At 43.0% G+C, this 24,290-nt stretch overlaps 1 protein-coding gene across 2 annotated transcripts in view; it reads left to right on the forward strand.

The window, feature by feature from the left end:
- Nucleotides 1-7,507: 7,507 nt before the first annotated feature.
- csnk1g2b (casein kinase 1, gamma 2b) overlaps nt 7,508-24,290 on the forward strand; it is a 38,433-nt gene continuing 21,650 nt past the window's right edge. For both annotated transcript variants that reach the window (XM_080001671.1, XM_080001672.1), the window contains exons 1-3: nt 7,508-7,603; nt 10,501-11,291; nt 23,507-23,576. In XM_080001671.1, coding sequence (XP_079857797.1) covers nt 11,064-11,291; nt 23,507-23,576 — 298 coding nt within the window. In that variant the 5' untranslated portion in view covers nt 7,508-7,603; nt 10,501-11,063. The remainder of the gene's footprint in view (nt 7,604-10,500; nt 11,292-23,506; nt 23,577-24,290) is intronic.

The following is a 24,290-nucleotide window of genomic DNA, read 5'->3' on the forward strand; positions in this document are numbered from 1 at the left end:
ACACACACACACACACACACACACACACACTGCAGCTCTAATATTGGCAGAACCTAACCCCCCCCCCCCCCCCCAAAAAAAAAAAGAAAAATCCTTTTCAATGGTGCCCTGCGTGCCGATCGATTCAGTGTGTGTCCGAGGGGGCCCTCCTCTGACAACAACAAAGCTCCCCTCCTGACAGGCCCTTGTCAATACAAATTTTCACTATTGATAAGTCATTAAAGAAAGCCGGGGCGTTTGAGAGGTTCTGCTGTCTTAACTCAAACATCTGTTTAACAGAGAACATTAACAAAACCCTTATTAAGCTTCAAATGACAAAAAACACCCCCACACAACCCCACCTTTCCCCATTACCTTCTGTAATATAATATAATACTGTATATTACAATATTATATTATATTATATTATATTATATTGTATTATATTATTATATATTATATTTTATTTTATTAAATTATATTTGATTATATCATATTGTTATATTATATACATTAACATGTAAATAAATATATGGATATAAAGAAATTATATAATTATATAAATAAATATATAAAAAACACAGCCTAGCGCAGCCATTGCCGTTTTAAGGAAATGCCCCTTTAATAACCTCACATCTTACACCATGCAGGATAGCCGTTGAAGCGTTTGAGCAGTAATAATTTGTATTTTTCGTTATATTATTTCTAACGGAGCCACCGGGACCCTGTGATTCCCCTGTGTTATTCGACAATAGTTCTTAAGCCCACAGGTTCTCACCTGCTCTCTGGAAAGACTATTGGACTGTGGAGGGATTTAGCAGATAGCCTTTGTCTTTTATACGCTTTAATCCATGCATTTGTAAGTGGATCTTCTAGAGGAGGATAACGCTCCTTAATCCTCTTTAAACACTATGAGGAGGACTGCGAGCCACTAATTTCTCATTTCCCTTTGCACTTAAATTATTCCATTACACATGATGGAGTTGGTGCGAGCGAAACAAACGCACCAGAACGCACAATGACAAAAAAAGCATGCGAACGTCAAAATAACTCCTTATTTCCTATGAGTGTGAGTGACTGTGTGTTGTGTGTCTGAGTGTGTGATGCGTAATGTTGCGTGATGAGGCGATCGAGAAGTAAAAAGTTTGGGGAGAGACACAACAGTGTTATCAGGAGGAGGCCATCGCTCATTAAGGGTGAACTCTGGCAAGGCCGGAGGAGAAAGAGAGAGGGAGAGGAGAACAGATCCAGGGGGGGGTTGTTGGGTGTCGGGGGGCTGAGTCCGGGGTGTCGGCTGTGGGAGGGGGGTCGCACACAACCGCACTCTTTGTGTGCCTATAATCCCCCCAGCCAACACAGCTTTGGCCAGGTTTCATCATGAAAGTGCCATGAAATAACTACTTTTTTCCCCCCTCTTTTGCCGTAAATCTCCCCTAATCCTGTGGGTTGCCGAGACAAAGGCCTCCGGGACCTAATCCTGGAGCTTTTAGCGGGGTTGAGGGGCTGGCCGACGGAGCCTCTTCTAAATGACTTATTTCTATCGGACACTAATATAGCTTGACAGCCAAGGACGGCAAAAAGAGTAGTAAAAAAAAAGAACTGAGGGGAGAGGAACACACATTTTCATATATTTTAGAATGTCTGAGACTGTCGACCATGCAAGCGTCACGCCACGTTCCCAATCAGCCAACAGGAGCAGAAGCAGCCCATTTTTTTTGCCTTAAACTTGAAGGATGATGATGTGAAGCTGATGATTTAACCACTCCGATTTGTTTGTCCTGTGGGAGGGGGAATGTAAATCCTGCACTCCTACTCTGGGTTTTGCTCTCGTTTTGCCACAGAACGCCTGCCCTGGTGCACTAAAACACTACAAGTCACTGCCTCATGCAAGGGATATTTGGAGTTATTCTTAAAAAAAAAAAGCTGACTATTTGTGATAATGTGGCCTTCCTCATCTTTCATTCAGCACTGCTGCCGAGACAGAGCAGGATTGTCTGGACTAGACAGTGAATTTCTAGTGGAAAAGGTTGCAGCCTTCGGGGTCTCAGTATTTGGCAGGTATTATTGTTTCTTGGGTTACCTCCTGACGAGGGGGGAGGGTGCGGGTCTTGGATTCTTGGATACTACTGATACTCATGGGAAACATAATCTGGCTATCACTGGAAGGCCTGGGGATTCTAGACCTTGAAGGAGTTCACATCTTTAAAGTTCTCTGCTCGTTAGAGGGTGTGTGTGTGTGAGTGTGTGTGTGTGTGTGTGTGTGTGTGCATATATGGTTTACAAGGATAAAAACACCTCAATGGCCGACCAGCATTAATAGGATACTAGGATTGTCAGGACATATTTAGTGCCCTGATAATCTTTAATGCTGTTTCTAAGCATTTATAAGTCATTTTTGATTTGATATATTTCATATGCAACTTTGGATTTACTCCCATGATTCAACCTTTTTATAACGCTGTTTTAGGTCCATAATCTCAATTAATTTTGTTTTTAAAGGTTTCTCTAGATAACTCTATAAACCCGTACCTGAATTTGTGTATGGGTGTGTGTGTGTGTGTGTGTGTGTGCGTGCGTGCGTGCGTGTGTGTGTGTGTGAGAAAACAGTGCATCGATTGGTGGAACGCGCCATTGTTGGTTTTTATAACCATTATTTTTGTCTTATTTGTCTTTCGCTCGGGCATAATGGGCCCCTCTTTTGGGAAGCCTTGGCTCAGTCGGGAGCACGGGGACTTGGCCTCTGTGGGCAATGTCTAGATTAAACTCCACATGGTGACAGTTTATGGGCAAAATATGGTGGCTGTTAGCAAAACAAACCCTCGAGAGAAAAGAAACTCCTGGAGCAGCTTGTCAGAGCCAGAGTATGGGAGAAAGAGGGCTGAGAACAGAGGACAACCAAAGGCTGTTATTTTAATCTGTCCCTGCTTGGGAGATTATCCGACCACATTGTTTTAATTGTTTTAACGGCGGGGAATGAAACGCTCTCTTATAGGGGGATCCTCAGAGTAAATCTCCCAAGTTCAATAGTTTCAAAAAACTTGAGCCCCTGCACCCCCTCTCCTCCTTCATCCCACCTAATCCTGCCTAATACCTTCCTTTCTATTGGCTAATGGTGAAGGGAGCTGCAGTGAATGCTGCTTAAATAGTGCTGGAGCACAGCTACATTCATACTATTTAAAGGTGTAGTGCTAAGTGAGGATCAGACTGTTGCGGACTATCTCACCTGCGGGCCTGAGACATTTTGTTTTTCCTTCATTTCCGTACCCCGGGTAGGTTGAACATGTTTTTCCAAATGAGGCAAAATATCTAAAGAATATATGTATCCATAGGCCTGCGAGTTTGTTTCCGAATGCGTGTGATTGGTGTTTATTCCCTCAAGGGTTCACTAGAATGAAAACATTACAGACTTTGTGTATTTAAGTAGTTTTAATTTTTTTACATACCCTTTCTTGGATTCTTTATGGACCGGCTGCACTTTATTTTAATAATTGTATTTATTTTACACAATTGGGTTTTATCTGTGTATTTTAAAATGCATTTATGAATCACTCTGTAGTAAAAGTGCTCCACACATAACGTTATTATTGCTATTATTAATACAACTGTAATACTACTACTACTACTACTACTACTACTACTACTACTACTACTACTAATAATAATAATAATAATAATAATAATGTTACTGATTTGAAGATTCTGTTAATTGGGTGACTTTGGTCTAGACTACATTCAATAGGGGCTCTTGCAGCCTATGTAGTTTGCGCACAGCATTCATTTCGAGTAAAAAAAAAAAGTTCCACGTATACCGTGTTAAGATCTGCCTTTCTGTGTTAGGTGACATAAAAATAGATCATTGGTTTTTATTAATTTCACCTTATTCAAAACATGCGCCATCCCCGAAGCAGCTGCGCCTCCGCGTCCCCCGGCAGCACCAGGATGAACTCCCTGACGTTCTGCGGCGCGTCCGGCGGCGCGTCCGGCGGCGTCTTCCATCCGCACGGGCTCCTGGAGCTGCACCAGCAGATGGCGCAACACTACCGCGTCTACTCCGCACCCAGCCCGTCTGCCCATGCCTTCTCCGTCGCGGAGAGGCTGGCGGGTAAACGCAAATATAAAGCATTTTTGTCGGTGTGAGTGCATGCGGTGTTTGGAGCGGCGGTCAAACCAACAAAATATGCAATTTTACGCGCTTGACCTGTGATACACTGCCCTGTACATAAACTGCATATAACATTAAACTTAAACCTTGCTGACGCCGACTAGATAATACGTTAGAATAGTATTCGTTTTAGTATATAAAAAAAGATATGTAAAAATGTAAAATAAAAATGTATTCATATATTATTATAAACCCTATGTAGTAGGTTTAAAACAAATAACGAAACATAATATACTTTCTTGAATTCTGCGGCTCCCTTGCGATTCCTCCGAGGACCGCTAGGGGGCATCGGACATCAGTTTGGGAACACACTTTGTGGTCTATGTAGTACATTCTGTAACTTGAAGTGAGAATCATCACTTCTCTTAAATAAAATTATGTTGCACACAGTGAGTTGGGTGTTTGGCGTATATTTCTTGTGTCTATCGCCCTTTGTTCTTATGTCTCTATCTCATAAGGATCTCTATCTCCTTTACTATGACGAGAAATGTCTAACCCTACTAATGCTACTCATTCCTATGGAAGGTCTTGCTGGCTTTGACCATGAGATGTGGTTGGCTTAAGTACTATCGACAAAATATACTTAGTGTAAGGAGCTTTTTGGAAAAGGCGTTGTGATATAATATAGCGTGTCATTGCACGTCACGGACAAAAACAAATACTTGTTGGTTCAGCCTTAACCTCCTCCTGTCTCGCCTTTATGTTTGCGAATGTTTGTTCACTCAGAATTGATTCTGGAGGCGCGCTATGGCAACCAGCAGAAGCAGCGCCGCAGCCGCACGGCCTTCACGGTGCCCCAGCTGCATGCCCTGGAGAAAGCCTTCCAGCAGACGCAGTACCCAGATGTCGGCATGCGGGAGAGGCTGGCGGTCTGCGTCAACCTGCCTGAGGCTCGCATTCAGGTCAGCGCCGTCCGCTGGGAACCACTGTTTTAGGCCAGGGGTGTCCGAGGTGCGGCCCCAAGAAATTGGTCCGATCTGAACGGTCCAATCGGACCCAGCGAGAGGATTTTTTAAAATCTATATATATATGCTTTCCAAACCAACCAGTGCCCTGTAATTTTATACGCTTCATTCCATTTTCATTAGCCCAAAAGACTTCTGTGAAGGCTGCTTTGGTCAAGCACACGTGCACACCCGCACAGACCTCCAATCGCGGTTTAACAAAGAGTAAAAGCGGCCCACGTGAAGGTGCACTTTCACCAATCTGGCCAAAGACCCGGCCCGTGTTTTAACCCGTCTATGTATCCTATTCGATACGTTTGACTCCTGCTGACACCAAACGACGCTCTCTCTTTTCTAGGTGTGGTTCAAGAACCGAAGGGCGAAGTTTCGTAAAGGGCAGAGATGTTCCCCGCTCTCCCGGGAGCTCAGTGTGGACAACACGGCGCAGTGCGACAAGGTAGGAGGAGGAGAAGAGGAGGTGGGGCCCGGGGACACACGGGAAACCGCCAAAGCAAACATGGACGACATCCCCTCCCCCGCCCTCCCTGTAGAAAGCGGCAGGGACTTCCCCGTCCAGCCTGCCCCGGCCGACCCGGACACAGCCCCGTCCGACCCTCGGCTCCACTCCCCTCCGCTGCACTTCCCCTTCTCGGCACGGGAGCACTACAGGCGTCTTCCTCCCCGGCCGGCTCTGGGGATGCTGTCCGCCGAGCTGGCCCTCTCCCCAGCGTTTTGGCCCCTCGTGCACCAGCGCGGCGCCGCCCCGGGGGCCCCTCCCTCGTCCCTCCCGGTCGGCAAAAACTGTAGCCTGTCCCTCCAGACTGCTTGTTCCGGTAAAGCTGGTCCTTATCCTCACCTGGGGCTGTGACCAATTCCGACCGCCTCCTCCGACAACTGATACTCCTGAAGCAGCCCTGCGTAGAAGATACTGAGCGAAGAGCCAGTAGGGCTGGATGATACATCGAACTAATACCGACATCGCGATATGACACGAGATATCGCCTGGGATTTTGGCTCTTGAGATATCGTGAAATAGTTAGATATTGTGTCTCAACTTCATAGACTGAGACCAGACGTCTCTACCTGCTTGGTCATGATATCCACATTGCTGATGATTGTTTCTCTTGTGCGTAAATATCTTATGAAAGCGCCAAAAGCCATCCCCCAAAAGACTGCCAAACTGTCGATATTGATGTTTTTGTCCGAAAAGGATTTTTGTGATATTTTATTTTGTCGGCGTCCCCCGGCCCTAGTGTGTGGACTAACCACTGGACACTAATGCTCAATGCTCAATGCTGTCAGATGTTCAAGGACTAGTTTGTAGAAGCAACGTTATTATCAAGGTGCTGAGTTGACTCCTAATGTAATAAAGCTGTAACATAGAAGAAGGATTTGAAATGACTAAACATGTGTATTAAATGATCCTTGGCTGTGTGACTATTTTGGATGTATTCAGCTGGTTTTGTCTGGATATTTTTGTGAGTATCATGAAGTACAATCATTGTCAAAAAGATTTCACCAATCAGTGAAGTGGTACAACGAGAGGTATAAAAGATGATGCACCATCTAAACTACTTCAGGCGTTATTTGCGTTATTCAACAAACCGGACATGACGACATGCCAACCTTCCCTGAGGTGGTTGGAAGGTGTTGCTCTGAGAATCTTTCATCTGATTGAGCTCAAGCTTCTGAGAACCTGCATTTCAAACCACAAAGGGAGGATCCGACTGTCACAGCAGGAAAAAATAACATGTTATTTGAAAGACAAATTCTGATTGTAAAAAAAAAAACAGGGATTCTACAAAATCCTTTTGCGAAAGGAACATGTGAATATATATCTTACCTGGACCCACCATGAAAAAGAAAAAAATCGATATATAATATTATATATACATACAGTGATTCTCAATATAAAAAGCCCTGTATTCATACAATTAACAGCTATAGAGACAATAACGATGTTTTGTTCAATCTTTAGTAGTTAGTAAGTTTAATTTTTAGACAGATAGATAGATAGATAGATAGATAGATAGATAGATAGATAGATAGATAGACAGACAGAGACAGATATATATATATATATATATACACACACACATACACAGTGATTCTTTATATAAATAGGCATGTATTCATACAATTAATAGCTATAGAGACGATGAAAATGTTTTGTTTAATCTTTATTAGTTAGTAAGTTTCAGTTTTAGACAGACAGATAGATAGATAGATAGATAGATATAAATATATAAAGACAGACAGACAGACAGACAGACAGACAGACATAAATAAATAAAGACAGGTAGACAGGTAGACAGATAGACAGAGTCGCGTCCCCGTCGCGACACCTCATTTGCGTCTATTCTCCAATCGAGTTACGCATCCTTCTCTTCGTACCGGACGTCGTTGCGCTGCGCTGCGGAGGCTTAACAAACAGCGGAGGCGCCGCGAAGCAGGAGGAACAAACCGGACCCGAGATGCGTGGAGCCGAGGGACCATGACGCCCCCGCATTCCGAGAAGGTAACACACGCTTTACCGCGTCGATGCGGTTACAGCCGGGCCGTTTTTCCGCCGGAAAGCCTTGCGCGCCTGGTGAATGGGCGCTACGGTTCAAGAACGAGCGCTAGTGTTTAGCTTAGCTGACATCAACAGCCCTAAGCTAACGCTGCTATGCTAGCGTTCGGCGGTGGAGGATTAAGGAGTCGCACGGCAGTTCGCAGCAGAAGCCCGAAAACAAACACTTATTTTCGGCTGAAACAGTGAGTGTCGCTGACGTTGACGCCGACTCGGCGTGTCGTACGTGATAATTGTGTCGCGAATGTCAAATCGTTCGTTTCGTTGAGTTTTAGGAGATCGTCAGATCAATGAATATTTCATGTTCTGTCCTGTTTCCAACTTGGTCCATTCGGCGGTAGCTCGCTCAAGTTAGCCCCGGGCTTGTGTGTGTTGCCTATGGCAAGGCTAATTCCCTGCTACGGCTAGGCTAATGGCAGGTAATGCTGACTGGGTTGGGCCAGGTTGAGGGTTTCATTAGATGTCGCTGGTTGGTTCGTCCGAATAGTGTTTTGCAGTCCAGACGTATCGTCCAAATCAATGGACCAGTTAGCCGCCAGCTAACTGCCGAAGCAGCTCGGCGGTCCGAAGCTTCCGGCCTGCTGACGCACCGAGACGTGGACCTCTGCCTTGACGGTGCAATTCTGTTAGTTTGTCAAATTACAATAATATTTTATGCCGAGAAATTATGAGGCAGTGAACGCCGACCCTGCTTTAATTTGAGATATTGGATGACGGCTGACAGACAGACAGAACATTTAATTATGTATGTATATAATATACATCTTCATCCTGTCAACTTGGTGTATTTATCCATCAGTTATCTTCACTAAATGTACTGTGCCACATTCAGTCCAGACAATCCATAATATTTCGGAGTCGCTTTCCTGTCAAACTGCTCATAACCAACAAATCTTAAAAAGCTTTATTGCTGCAGAGTGAGCAAATGTGTTCACCTGATCGAACCGTAAGAAAAGCCAAACTTCCTGAATTTGGGCTGGAAATGTGTGCAACGTTTTCCCAGGATCTATTTGGTCCCCTTGTTTGTAACACACGTACACCAAAAACACACCTTTCAGATGCTGGAAAACGTATCATCTGTATTTGGAATTGAATATGAGACTGAATGTGGCATGGTGCTCTTTATTTTGATTTTATTTTTTATTTTTTTTTCTGCGCCCATATGTAAAAAGTTTTGACTCAGAGTGAAAAAGACTAAATGCACCCACCTCAGAGTCGGACCCAAAAGTTTGTTGTGAAGCTTGCTACACGCACTTCCAGCGAGGAGTGGCACTTCTCCTTTCAGACTGAATGACGTGGGAACAAATTTGTCTCAGAGAGTTTTCAGACTCTTATTTCGTAATGACTCCTGCCCTTGAGCCACTGGGGTAATGTGTGATTTCCCCGTCATTCATTGTACTTGGTGCGACTTGACCTGTCGGGCTGTTTTCCACCGATGACTGTGGCCGTGTGATCCGCGACGAGGAAGGAGCAGCAATGCAAAGACGGACTTGATACCATCAATGCCTCTACATGCTGCTTTTTATGTCTCAAGTAGGAGCAGGATGCATCTGATCTGCTGTCTCATTGCTTTATATATTGCACACACACAAATGTAGGCAATATATTTATTTTTTATATGTCACCCAAATGTTAGAAATGGTCATTGAAATAACGTCCGTCTAATACTCACTAGAGCCGTTAAAAAACATGGGCGTCTCGGAGAGTTTATGATCAAAATCACCAAATGGTCGACAGCGAATTATTTAACATGAATGATATTGAAATGTATTTTCCTTTGGTCATTTCCCCTGTTAGACATTCTTGTCTGATACACCTTTTTGTCAAATTCAAAGAGAGGCGCATTATTCTAAAGGTACAAGACATCGTAGACCACAGACCTTTTTCCAATTCCTTCCTATATTATATTACTTTAGGATGCAAATGAGTCTGTCTCCAATATGAAAAGGCATTACATCAGTCATTGATTAGCCTTAAGTGCTTTTCCTTAGGAGACGATGGCTGCTCTGCATTGCTTGCTCTTGTTGTTATCTGTATGGTCAGATTCTGAAGCTGGAGGAGTTAACAGAGCAGCCTTTGGGGATAAACCTCTTGGCCTACATGAGAACTATTAACTAGTATGTCATATTTCAGCTGTAATTTAAAAAATAAAAATATGGTTCTGTCTGAGATTTTATGGCTTGTAAAATAGTATATGACCTCTGTTTTATTTTTATTTTGATTACTATATATTACTATATTTGTTCTGGAAGCCAGTGACCTTGTATATGTATATTTCTTTGCTGGATATTTTAAAAATGTTTTATCCTGAAAGAGGTCCCGTCCACTCTTGACTGAAGTCTACAGTGGAATATTTCCGCTCATATTGATTGGCTTATTGAATTTGCCTGCAGTGGTCTGTGAACAAGATCCGATTTCAGCTGTAGCATGGAACGGCTACTGTGGCATAATTTGATCTCCAACTAAAAGGTTGATTTTTCTTTTTTCTTTCTTAAATTTTTGGAATCTTGGAACAAGCCCCCTATTGGCTGAAAATAAGTAATATTTTGGTGTGTTTACCAATAATTTTGCAAATGTTGAATATTAAATTTAATTGCCTTTATGGATGTCTTTATGTAATGTCCTATTTTATTACGTAAACAACTAAAGATTTGATCTTCTCTCTTTTATTTATTTGATGTCCAAATAGGAACTGTGGTCCTGTTGTGTTCTGAGTTGTTATTTGACCTTTTTCAGCAGGCTCTGTGTGTATGTCCTGTAAGTGTATGTATATGTGTATGTGTATGTGTATGCAACAGACCCATTGGTTGACTTAATATCCATATATTGTTGCTGTTTTTCAGATATCGTGGTGAAATCGAGGCCACTTGCAGCTTCTCCTTTCCTCCAGCGCTGTTGCTCACTCCACCTCGCCTCCCCCGCTGTGGCCCTGCAACATGGAGGATGGCCACTGCCTCACCACAGACTGACCAGAAGGAATGAGGCGCTCTGGGGGACGTTGCCAAGCGGCCTCGTGGATGCAGTAGCTGGGATTTGGAGCGCTTGTCTATGACTAGTATTGTGTGCGTGCGTGGGCGCATCCTAGCACAACCTGCCCACTTCAGGCAGAGATATGCAACTCTGAAAGTGGAGCCGGAGAAACCGACGACAAGAAAGGAGCCTCTCTGGTGAACAAGGAACGGCAAGACAAAAAAGGGAGCCACTCAGCCACTGGGTCGTCTGACGGACACACGGGCTAGCTGCGGTTTCAGGCTCCTAGCTGCTGCACATTTTCACAGCAACACCTCTCCTCTGCCTTTCTTGTCTCTCGCCCCCTCCCTAAAGTGTCCTCTGGTTGTTGTTTTGGAGTTTCTATGGTTTGCATGGCCGGGGAATAATCGTGGAGAGGCCAGGGTATCACAAGCTTATGGATTTTGACAAGAGAGGGGGCAAGGGAGAGACAGAGGAAGGGAAAAAGATGTCCAAGGCAGCAGGCAGCAGGACTGGACATGCGGGCCGGAGTTCAGGAACCAACTCTGGGGTTCTTATGGTCGGCCCAAACTTCCGTGTTGGGAAAAAGATTGGCTGTGGCAATTTTGGAGAGCTGCGGCTTGGAAAGAACCTCTACACTAACGAATACGTGGCCATCAAATTGGTAAGGCTCGCCCGCTGTATGAAAGTGCAGGGTTTGCTTGGCGATGCTTTTTTCTAACAATGAACGTACCATTTCACATTTCCGATACAACTGAAGTTACAATGGCCCCCAATATTTATCTTAAGCCATGCCTCTACAGAATGATTTGGCTCTTGTGGTTTATAACATCTTTTTCAAATAATAGCATCTGAGTTTGATTTATCTGCCTACCCTGAATCAAGTGAATAGTGTCCTGTGTCCCAGCAAGGCAACACAAAAGCACAACACCTCTGTCTATTTGACTCTGTGACCTAAGAAAGGGCCACAGGAGGAAACAGAAAGGGCTCTCCCGCTCTCCAACCCTCAAACCCCTCCTTCTCTCACAGGCAAATATTGGCTTGTCTTCAGTTTGGTTCCACATGAGATTAATGAGTCAACCAAGCACTTGTTGTGTTTACCAAAGAGGGGGAGACGATATACTGAAGCTGGGCTGAAGCTTTACTATGATAATATCTTCAAGTGCTTGCCTGCAGAGGGTGGGTGTCAAACAAAGTGACATAAAAACTTGTCTGGCTTTGCTCAATAAGCCAATAAGTTGTTTTTAACCACATAGCATTATGTTATGATTGGTTTTTTTTCTTGGTGTTATAATTAATATAAGATAACAATGAATTAATCCCCAGAGGGAAATCCTAGCGTTAAAGCAGCGAAAACAATGCAGTCAAGAAAGAGATGAGATAAGAAATAACACACAAGCACACATCCATCCACACAAAGCTAACATTAAGTAGTGCTATGCTAACTAGTGAAACCAATATTGGAAAGTGGCATTTAGTCTACAGTAAGTACAAGTTACAGTACAGACAAGTACAAATTACTAATAAATGCAGTACAATGCATACACAACAGGAGTCAAGTGTTATACAATATTAACAGCAATCAAAAAGTGGTGTACAGTAAAACATAGCAGTCAAAAACTGACATTGAAGCACAATTATTCACATTGGCTCTAAACATTAAATTCTTCATACATAATTGTATTTTATGTTTTTCAATAATTTGACAAGAACATTCTAGCTTTTCTCTACAATGACTAATTTTGTGTGTCTTTTTAAGATTATTGTTTCACCTCGGGAGGGAAAATAATGTTGAGCCACTTGCCTAGTAACGTGCAAACTGAGCCAGATAGAAAACACATGTAATAGTCAGCCCTGTTTGCTTCTGATTGGTAGATGGCCCAAGGCTGAACTGCTCAATTCCTTTCATTCCGCATATCCTGTATATTGTTGCAGGTGTTTTTTTTGTTGTTTGTTTTTTTTGTACGCCGATTGAATATAGGTGAATCCTATCTAAGTGATTTGAAGCATTAGCAGACTGTGAACATGTGTTCAAGTGGCATCAAAGCTGTATTGCAGACTGTAATTTAATTTTTCTTTGACCACGCCTTTGTGTTGGTTAGCCCTGAGTCTCTAGTTAAGTTGGCGTGCTATTGCTGGTGGTGTCTCTCCCAGCTCAACTCCCAGCAGTACAGTAAAAGCTTGGCGTCATGTCTTTCCCAGCCGCACTGGTCCATGTGTGATTATCCTTACATTTGTATCTCCCAGGGAGGTCATTATCTCCCAACGGGCACCCATTGAAGGCTTTTTGTAACCACACAGAAGGCACAAGTTAGCATACAGCTGTAATTGTAGTTCACTGAAATCCTAAGTTGTGCTGCTGCCACTGCTGCACCCCCCTCCTCTTCCAATGTCTCTGCAGCCTCCCATGTGTTTGGTTATTTTTACCTACATGATGACCAGCTATATTCGGATCTGGCATAAGGACCATAACATTGCTGTATGGATCTTGTGACCCCAGTGTTGTGAATGAACACCTAGGTAGAGGAGGAAGCACCGCTAATCGCCTTCATTCGCTCACCAGGACCCAAAGTACCCATAAGGGACAGTGCTGCTGTGCAAGCATGTCAATTTGTATTCTTTCAACATTTGCAGCCCTTAATAACTACCAACCTGCAGAAGTTAGGTTTCAGTTTGCAGCAAACAGTGCCGGAAAATCTGTGCTTTCGGCTCATTATAGTGGTGTGTTATACCCTTTCTACACTTTGCTGTTGCCTTTTTTTCCTCGCAGGTATGTACGTGTAGTAATAGTTCGTTTTTTCTTTGAAGATTTTGGCCTGACCTCAGCGGGGGACCCTCTCTTCTATTGTTCCCCTGGTGAACGTTGAGTCTATTGCAGCTGTCTGGCCACATGTTGTGTCCGTTCCTAATAGCTCAGCTCCAGAGGGTGACCCTGTCAATAACTGCTGAGTCGAGCCTCTCGTGTGTTGAGTGCTGCTGAGCCCTTCCTTATGGTCTGAAACCTGCAAAGGGCCCACTTGTCTGAAAACACTTGTTCTGCTATAGCCTGACTCAAATAACGTCTCCCCCTGTTTCTTTCTCACTTTCATGGTAAAAGTCAGGCTGAAGCAGTTTGTATACCTGTAATACAGGTATACAAACTACTCATTTACATACATTCTTTCTGCTGATACTCTTTATTTAAAAAGTGTATTATAAAATATCATAATGCCATTTTGGTAAATCAATAGTATTTGCGCAAATTGTGTAAATACTTTGTGTACATCTGGCATAGTTGTGGTAGCCCTTAATCTATTTTATTCTATAACCTAGTTTTCTATACAGTTTTCTTTTATCCCCAAGGGAGATACAAAATCTACATGAAGGACACAGTTTATTGCTTGTGACTGAGTTTCTTGTCTACCATATCTTTGTCATGCCAACATGCAGTTGGGTGTTTGGGCGTCGTCCAGCCTGATTGTACCTGGGACAAAGGTCGATGCCAGTGTCACCATGCACCACCATGTGATGGCAGACACAGAGATGTACAGTAGGGGGGTGGAGGGTGGGTGGGGGCGGGGAGGTGCGACGCGAGGGAGGGAGGGAGCGAGAGAGAGAGAAACGTGCTGAAAGGTCGTCTTTGTTAGCACGCCTCATCGTCGCACAGTGGTTCAGTCTTTGCTTCAGTGAGGCACTTTCACACACTGAAACACGGCTGTGTAATGGAAGGCCTTCCTGAAGGGAGATCCCAGTGTCTTAGCGAAATGCGAGCCGTTGTGCGCATCTATGGCGCCAGGCTCATTTAAAGGGATTTGGTGTGTTGCTACTCCTCCACATACACACACACAATTTTAACAAGGAAATGACCACAGTATTTTTTTTAAATTATTTTAACCCCTACAGAGGTTTTCTGTAACTCTGCCTTAGTGCCTTCCTTACAATATTGGTGCCAATCATTTCAGCCTTGCTTTGTCCTGTCTTTCTCTACATTTTTTTGGGGCGGTCATTAAATTCCTTCTTAACCTTGCCTTGGTGTGGTTATAAAAGTAAATAATTAAGTAAATAAATAAGTAAATAAATAAATGAAACACATAGCAACACCCCACCAATCCGTTTTCAGGGCAGAGAGAGCTTAGCGAATCAATTCTCACTGGCATTTCCTCCAATCCACTCTGTAGGACAAGAGACGGAGCTGCATTTCCATTAGCTTGTGTTTTGTCATGTACTCGAGTCATTCAATGACAGGTTGCGATAGGCATTATCTGTGAAACGCGCCGTCTGTGAGGCTGGGATCACAATTATTATTTAATATACCAGCAACAGGCTCTGATATGCCAAGGCTATGACCACAACGGACAGCTCTGGTTGTGGCCAGTGGCCATACTGTCCCTGGGATGTGGGGGAAGAGTGATAAGTGAGTCATTCTAGCCCGGGGCCTCCACTACAGGACCTCCTCCAGGCCAGGGAGGGAATGGAGGGGTGGTGGGTAATGGAATGACCTTGTCGCTCATAACTTAGAGGGAGGCAGTCTTTGTAAATGCGGAGGCCTACTGTCCATTATGTGTCAGCTAGCCACATGCAGACCAGTGGGTAACTTGTGTCGTGAATAAAGTCAAAACTGCCCTCATCCATTAAAGGCACAGGTATAGCAGAGGGCTTAATGCCGAAACAGATGAGTGGGAGACTGTGATGGTGGACATATTGGGCCTCTCTCGCACTGTGGTCAGTCGTGACTGTCTGACTGGAGGAAATCTGAGTTGGTTCATCCTGCCCTCCTCTTCCTCCCACTGAACCATGATAAGCAGCTCTCGTTGCAGGCTAGCTCAGCAGCTTACAGCTGCTCACTGTGCCATAAGGCGGGTGTCAAACAAGTGTGAGGGGTGCACAGTCTGCTGCTGTGTAAGGCTGAACGTAGGGCAATTTCTTTTTCTTTTATAAACATTCTCAACTCCCTTGCCTGCGCTCTCTAGTGAGCAGGCAGAATTGGCTAAATGAATAAATCCTTCCAAGTCAACAGCATGTAAAAGCCTCACTTTAGTCAACAAGTGATTTCTTCAATAAATCAGGAGCAAGCTGATGCACACCATGAATATATACACACACACGCACATGCACGCTGTAGCTTTGAAGCTGATTTAGTGCAAGTCATTAAACCTGCAAGGCAGGGTCTAGCTGTTGCGGACACGGAGGTAGGAAGAGCAACAATGTTTGTTTGGCTACACAGATGTAAATTATAACTTTGCACATGAGGCATTGATTTTAGCTTGGCATGGGGTGTGGGCCTGTTGAGGGATTTGTAATTGTAGACTGGACTTAGCATACTTCCTGGTTCAGAGCAAGCCACTAGTCATATTTTCCATTGGGAGTTTTTCAGAGTTGCCCACGATAATGGTCGAGTCATGTTATACAGGCTGAATTATGTGTGACTTTCAAGGCTATGACGGCAAAAACGCTTTCTGTGTTTCAGGTTAGCCGTTCATCTGATAAAAGTGACTCTTCCTATCTTTCTGTTTTCCTTTAATTCCATCTTTATATTGCATTCTGTGAAGGCTTGTTTTTGAAATTGTTAGCTTGAGTTAAAACCAACCAAACCAGCATCAGATGATGGTAATTTGAGAGGTTTATCCAGAAGCCAAATTTACCGCATGACTATTTTTGAGCCTCCCCTGAGCAGGACAGAATGACGTGATCAACAGTATGAACGATTTGACATCCGAGTTTCAAAGCTAAACGGGGGGGTTTTCAACCTTTCACAGCTAAGCGCCTTAATATAAATATGGCTTTGGAACTCTTATGATGGTGCAATATTTCTTTTTATTAACTTTTTCCTTAAACAATCCATTTTTACCAGGAAATACAATCCACTGTCTTCATAGCAGTGTCAGTGTTTTTTTAGCTGACAAAGGAGAATTTCCTCCTGTGGGAGTGGAGGGGCCTGTGACTGTGTCATTCACTTGCACCACTGTGTATTGGTTTGTGATTGTGCTCCCTGAGAGTAGCAGCTGAGTTGGCCAAGTTAGAAGGAGCCGGGCCAGCAGTAGAATCAGAATGTTTGCGGGGGCTGAAAACCCAATCCCCTCCATGTATGTCTTGTCTAGGGCTGAGTATCTCTACAGGACCACTAAACCAAAATAAAAGTCCCAAGTTTGTAAAGTGAGTGTCAGTAGCAACAGTCCAACCTTCAACTCAGCATTCGTTGAAGAATAATTTGTTTATTAGAAATATCCTTTTAGAAACCGGTTTTGAAGTCAAGATCTCTGCACAGTTACTGAAGAAAATTAAACTACACAGCCTTTCCACGGAACAATTCAAATGAGATTGGCTTTGGTGTGTTCGACCCAGGAAGCCAATTCATGACTACATATAATTTGGATAATATTAAATCATAGAAAGTTCTTGGCAACCCTCTGCATGTACCAAAGCAGATTATGATTTGTATGAAAAATGTCCTTTCCATGGTGGCTATTTTGGATTCATTGATGTTAATTTCAGTGGTACACTGGGAAGGGGCAAGATGACATGATACCACAAGCTGCCCATTCTAAGTCTATGGCCTATTATAAACCCATGCTCTGTGGGTGGGTGCAGGGCAGCTAACTGCTCCATCTGGGTGCTCTAAATCTGATCTGAGACATGAGAGGAGATGGACACCTGCCAGCTCATGCTTTCTGACACTGTCCTCCTTGATGCCACCTTCCAACTACACACACCTATTGTCATAAGAGATGGTCTGTAGAGATGGATAGAAATAAATAAATAGAATGTGGATATCTGAGCTACTGTGAGTGTCTGTAAAAAATAATGTATCATTTATTAATCCCTGTGGGGAAATGAGTTGTCTGCGTTTACCTGCATCCTAGTATCTGACACATCCTTCGTGGTGGCACCCGGGGTCAGGTGTCTTGCTAATGCTTCAGCACGCTACAGGGATCGAACTGGCAGTCTCCAGATGGCTGCACGACCTGCTCTACCGCCTGAGCTACTGCGCCCCCCCGCCCCCCCCCCCAACTCATTTGAACCCCCCCAGATAAAATCAGTTACACAGATGGTTTAATATTGTGGAATGTTTAGTCAGGTAGAGATCATGGACTATTCAGCTCCTTATGAATAATACTAGGACTGTTTGCTGTGGAATCGCCACCGTAGTCATACCCTCTGACAGTCAGCGCCTTTACAGGCCGACCAGATGACGGGCAAAACAATGGGCTATTTATTTTAGTGACATCAGTCGAAGTTGTTGGCTGAAATAGATGTATCATGACAGTTCCCATCTCTTTTTTTTTTTTTAAGGAAAAAAGTGGGAAATCTCTGTCACAGCATAGGGTATTGACTGTCTGCACTATTGATTACATTTTGATTTGTGGTAGATGCGTGGTCCAATGTAATATCAGTATCGGGTGCCGATACTGACGTCGTTTACTCATCGGATATCGGACGTCACCGATCCACGTGCCGACCAAATTCCACTCCAAAGCTTGCGCTGGACCATGAACCCGCCATTTTGTTTTGCTAATTTAATGGTCTGCCTCAGGGAATTCAACTCGGCAAATAATTAACCTGTACAGCGCAATGCGTGAATAGGAAATGGCGGTTGGAGTGTGGGAGAAATGTCACTGCAGATCAGCCATTGAGCTGTGTTGTAGGGCTGCAGGAACGAAACCCGAATAGAAGAATATTCAAATATTAAAAAAATTACCACTGGTCCAAGTCTGAAATTGCCATTCGATTGTGTATTTTATAAATGTTTTGGCTAACGTTAGCGAATCAATTCACATGTGATGAGCAATAAAGTTCACTATAAGTTCATCCAGTTTGTTGCACAACGAACGCACATTAGAGAGAACGCACCAGCGCGTCTCCCTCTCCTCCGCCGTTTCACTGTGTATACAAGGGAGAGTCCTCCTTTGACCAGAACCGCCGGCCCGCCACCGGGCTGTGAGAACACGGGGCAGTATTTCTTCAGGAGCCGTCTGCGATCTGCCCCACTGTAAAGCAGCAGCAGGAAATGAGTAAATGAAATACATCTAGAGTTTTTATTAGCTTTGTTTGCAGAAAAGATCGCTCTGATCGGAGCCCGGCCCTATTCAAAATTTGAGCATTAAAAACATTATTAGAACATTAAAAATCATAAAGCATTATATAGATAATAGAGGAATATCTGCAGCCCTAAACAACAACAACAACAACAACAACAATAAGAAGAAAAAAAGAGCTCTGCTATCGGAATTGAATCGGTTCATCTCTAATTCGTGGTCAGAGAAAGTGATTAGGTGTCAGGCTCAGCAGTTTCCATGGATGTCGTCTCACCGTTTGGAGTTGTACTGCACAATTCATTTTGTGCATTGGGTTTTCCACAAATATTGATTGCTGAATACCAGTTTATCAAACATGACAATAGTTGACAATCATCAAGATGTTTGTGGTTATTCTCCCCAAGAAGTAAAATTGCTCGTTTCACAAGAATTTCAATAGGATGTATACGGTAGAATGCAGCCGACTGAAGTCTCAAATCATGTTTGAGAGGTGAGAAATTTGCGTACTTCGAAAATGTGTTATGAAATAACTAGAAGTTTAGTCAAGATGTTTAGTAATCTGATATTCACTAGCTGTATAAAATTGGCATTTGGCTATCTGCTTTACCCTTTGTACCATGTCAAGACTTTTTATTTCCTCGTAGAACTTGATTTACTTGTTGGAGAGCCACATTATTCTTCTTTGACACGACACCTTTATCGGAAAGGAAGATTACTTTTGTCTTTTTCATTTCCTGACTTTTTTTTATTTTTTTATCGAATTGTTACATCGCCTATTCTTTCTTTCCTCATTTATCCCCGTGTTTACTGAGGCCAGCTCTGACAGTGAGGCTCTGTGGCAGGACAGATGAGATTTAGCCTAGATGACATCAGATTGTAGTGATGGTTAATCCCGGGCAGTGAATGGGATATCTTGCAGCTTTAATTTCTGTCCACAAAGGTCACTCACTACAGGTTATAATATAGAAGCAACCTCCTAATCTGCTATGACATAATATATGGACGTAACAGCTTAAAACGGTTTTACCTCTTCGAGTTAGAATACTAATCACACATACTTAAACTGGCATTGAACATTTCAGTTTAGAGCAATTCCCAGGCTGTCATATCTGGTTATATCTTATATCCATCGACTAGACACGCGATAATACCAAGCAATTCAGGGCAATATCTCCAAACTCATTGTATGTGTAGAGATAGTTTTAGCTCATTTGAATTTGTGCATTTGTATAGGACAGGCCAAGAAGGGAATCAGCCTTTTTATATGGTTCATTTTACATGTAGCCTTTAAAGTTAAACATGATAACTTGGCACATGGACACCTTTGGTTGTTTTTTTCATGTATAAAATGTACATTGCAGTTGATTAGCCAGGATATAGATTTCCCCGGTCTCTGGATTGTTGGCCCTGTGTTTGGCGAGCTGGAAAGCTACAGGTATGTTCGATGACTCTTGCCATGTGTGTCAAGAGCACGTGCTTTCTGTAATTATCTGTCCCTTTAAAGAAAGGATCTAGACAATCAACTTAGTTGTCATTTCAGGATTGAAAATCAAACAACCTTTTTTTAAATTCACAGCATTTACTTGTCAGTGTTGGAAGAGCAGGGCCAATGTGTTCAACAGACCCCCCCCCAAAAAACAAAACCCCAAAAAAAAACAAAAAACAAAAAGGATTTGGCAAGTCACTAATCAATCAGTTTGGCCTGTACCAATCCTGTAACGGCCATGGACCATCAAACCGCACTTATGTTACGCCTTTCAGGCTTTCAGCAAAAGTTTGATTTATTACTGCAGCAACATAATTCAATATTTACTACCATAGTCGTTCTCAGCTTGATATTCTAATATGTAAATGCCATTACTTCCTGTGTAGCAGTACCTCTAGTGGCGTGCTGTCTAGTACACCAATAACCAGAAACAGCAAATCTTTCCACAACAAATCTTCATATATATGTTTTAAGAGTGCTTGTTTTATGTGTGATTCAACCAGAATAGGCCCTTATGCATAGCTTTAAGAAACACTGCTGTAGTGTTGAGCAGCTGATGTGGATAGCAGTCTGCAGCAGCAGCCACTCGCACAGTGAAGCGCTCTTCTGGCCTGTGGTCAGCTGTACCGGACACCAGCCCTGGAAACAGGCCACCTCAATGGAAAAAGCCCTGCTCCGTGCATGACAGTAGAGGCTATGCTTCACACTGCACACACGCGTGATTAGAGTAGGGCCTCATGAGGAAAAAAAGAATAGCATAGAAGTCTTCTTTCCTCTTAATTTCTGAAAAAGCAAGTATGGCATTTTTATTTTTTTCATCGCCAAGTGCAAAGATTATGAGTTGCTTTTGCATTACCCACTGTACTTCATATTGACTAACAAATTGTTTAATCAGATTGTGTTCCTGCTGGGCCAACCTGAAGCACTTTCACAATTTTAGTTATTCGGCAAAATGATAATGTACAGCATTTTGAGCAATTCTAAATTTAGCAAATTACTAAGATTTCTGATGAAATGAAACTGCTTAATTTCTTATAGTGTAAAAATAATTTAAGCGTTAGCATATTCTCTTATTTGTATCTCATTTCTGCATGGTTCTTGAAAAGGGTCTCTAGTAGGGATGGACAATATAACGATATTATATATATTTTTGTGTTGCGAGACTAGATGGCGTCTGCGATTTTGGTTATTGTAACATCACAGCATTACAGTAAATGCAATTACAGTAATGCAATTTTCTGGACTTCATAGACTAGTTCTTGCTGTTCCTATCAAGGCCTCTACCTCCTTAGTCATAGTAATCACATTACTAATGGGTGTTTCTCAAATATGTCTTGTGTGTAAATATCTTTTGAAAACACCGATAGTCATTCCAAAAATATAATTCACTTATCCTTATTGAGCTATTTGTGCAAAAATATTGCCGATTAACTCTTTTACGTGCTGCAGTGTTAATGGTGTTTTTATTAGTAGTTTGATATTTGCGGCCCCCAGTTGAATCCTTGTTATATGGGGCTATATGTGGTGTTTCCTGGTCTGGCCGCTGGGCCTTTTACGCAGCTACTGCCCTGTCGACTGGAAGATGAGTCTAAATACGTAAAGCTGCCATAAGCCTCTGTTTTCCACAGTAAGCTGTTTTAGAAGGTCCTGTGGTTCGATGCCATCTGTTTTGATTCATTATTTATATATTTTCACCCAATGTTGTTTCCTACCCCCACTCCCCTGCGGTGGACTGACTTGCGTGACGTGGACCTTAGTACCTCCTTCAGCGTTCATGTACGAGGCGGGTGTCATCACCCCCATGCCCCGCTCTGCCTGTCTCAAGGCCGGTCATATGGCTTTGTACTCCTCCACTTCACTTTCGGTCCTGCGCGCTCTCTCCCTGGTTGTCCCTTTCTCTGTCCATCTGCTCGAGATGGAGGAGACCAGAGGCATAGCACAGCAGCACAGAGGGAACCTGGCCAGGTCAGGTAAATGAATAACATTTGTGAGTGACCGGACATGACACCAGAGCCATCATCTGGTCGACACTGCGAAGCTGCAAGCCACTGATTGAGTTGACACCCTATTGTGTCCCTTATTTTGTGTGTATCTTTTGGGTCATGTGTACCCTGTGCTGCTGCAGGGGGGTTGGGGCGATGGGTGTCAGCATTTGGCATTGGTAGAGAAAATGAATGAACGTGGGCATGCCCACAGCTGCCACTGCTGCTGTGATATTGAGCTGCCGGAAGAGAGTGGGGGGAGTTTGTGCAGTGTTTGCATAAAACCATTAAATTATTGTTATTGTTAATATTGTTGCCATTAAATTGACAGTGCAGAAACACAGGCAGTTGTAGAGACACCGGTTATGAGTGACTGGGGAGAGGGAGGATTGTTCCCCCAATTGCACCAGCAGAGAAATTGATAAAGGCCTTATAGAGACTATCAGCAGCATCTGTCATTGAAACAAGGGGTGCGTTGGACTCTGATGGGCATAGGAATCGATTCACTGCAATAAAATCTTTACCACCTATTTAAGGCACTTGTTGTTGTTGGTTCGTTGTTGTTTTCTATTTAACGAGAATTATCTTATTTATCTTTATTCTTATTTATAATTCAAATTCCTTAACACATTCACAGCCCAACTTTCCAAACCAACCTTCCAAAAAACATATACTTTGCGACCTTGAAATTTGCAGTGCTAATTTGCAGTTCATTCATCATGCTAGCCATACTACCAATAGCTCAATAAATCAATTTGAAAAATGGCTGTCCATTGACTCACATCACCTAAACAAAGGCAGTAGTGGTAGGGGAGCCGTGTTTATCCAAGAGTCAGCATGCTGCAATTACAGGAAAAGGGGCTTTACTACTGGCTGTGGCAAAGCCAGTGAAGATTACCAAAAGGTATTACACTAGGCTTGTAAATTTGTCCTGTCTTCACCACCGCTAATGCACTTGTCATCGTGGGCCTGGGGTTAATTAGATTATGTTTTAGTTTACAGAGCTGCAGCCAGAGTTATGATGAACAATATGTTCTCGCAGTGTTGATTATCAGACAAGTCTTCACAATGGCCTGCTGCTCGCCAGCTGGAACAGGCTTTATCTTCTCATATCCCATGGGTCTGACCTGAGACTCAATAAAACTCTGTTATGTATCTTAACAAGAAAACACATGTTCCATGTAGTTACATTTTCAAGAGGGTTATGATGGGAGGCTAAAATTAGTCAGTGAAAATAAAGAAAATAGATATTATTCCTTATTCCTTTGGACTTTCAGTGCCTTTGTGTGCCTGAGATTCACCTTGCAGATAAATTGAGCCTAATGCTCTGTATAAACCCAATAGTGAGCAATGTATTACGTTTCTAATGGTCTCTTTCCTTTCTCTATTTCTCTTTCAGGAACCTATAAAGTCCAGGGCACCACAACTCCATTTGGAATATAGATTTTACAAACAATTGGGAAATTCAGGTAAGATGGGACGCAAGCTTGATTCTTATCCATTATGATCACTACACTACTTATACACACCTATACGAACACATGTCCTATGGTTGGGCCATTGTACATGTGGTCCTCTTGGCCAAATTTTCTCCTTTGATATTAATGATGTAGTTGCCTACAGAAGGGGCAATGGGGGGTTTGATCTCATAGTTCCTATTTCAGATAGTATTTGTATAACTGTAGAATGTGGGTGATAAATAATTAGCCATGCTCCTCAGTAATAAAATTAATCGTTCCCAATGGCATTTTAAGCAGTGCCAAATTACAGTTGTTGAGCCATAATTTGCAAACACTACAAATGGATCTTTTGGGGAGAGCCACGTTTTCAGCTGGTATTTGAAAATTCTATTTACCATGAAAGTGGAGGGAGTCTTATCTTCACTCGAGTCTTATCTTCACTGGTGTCCGGCAACTTTGCTCTTGGTTTCTTTGTTTATATGGCCAAACGCTGGGAGTGCTTTGAATATCTGTAGAGCATGTAACATGGGCATGATAAACACAAGGCAACGACACAAACAAGGCAGCCTAGGTCTATCCAGGTGGGACTTAATGATCAGAAAACCGATGAATGACCGAAAATCAGTAATCACTACAGGGGTAGAGGAAGAAAGTCACTGACGTGTGCTCTGGACAGGATTTAAATTACTGAACAGTGAAAGTAATTATTACCCGCCTTCCCTT

This window comes from Zeus faber, assembly GCF_960531495.2.
Source record: "Zeus faber genome assembly, chromosome: 1".
Classification (NCBI taxonomy): Eukaryota; Metazoa; Chordata; class Actinopteri; order Zeiformes; family Zeidae; genus Zeus; species Zeus faber.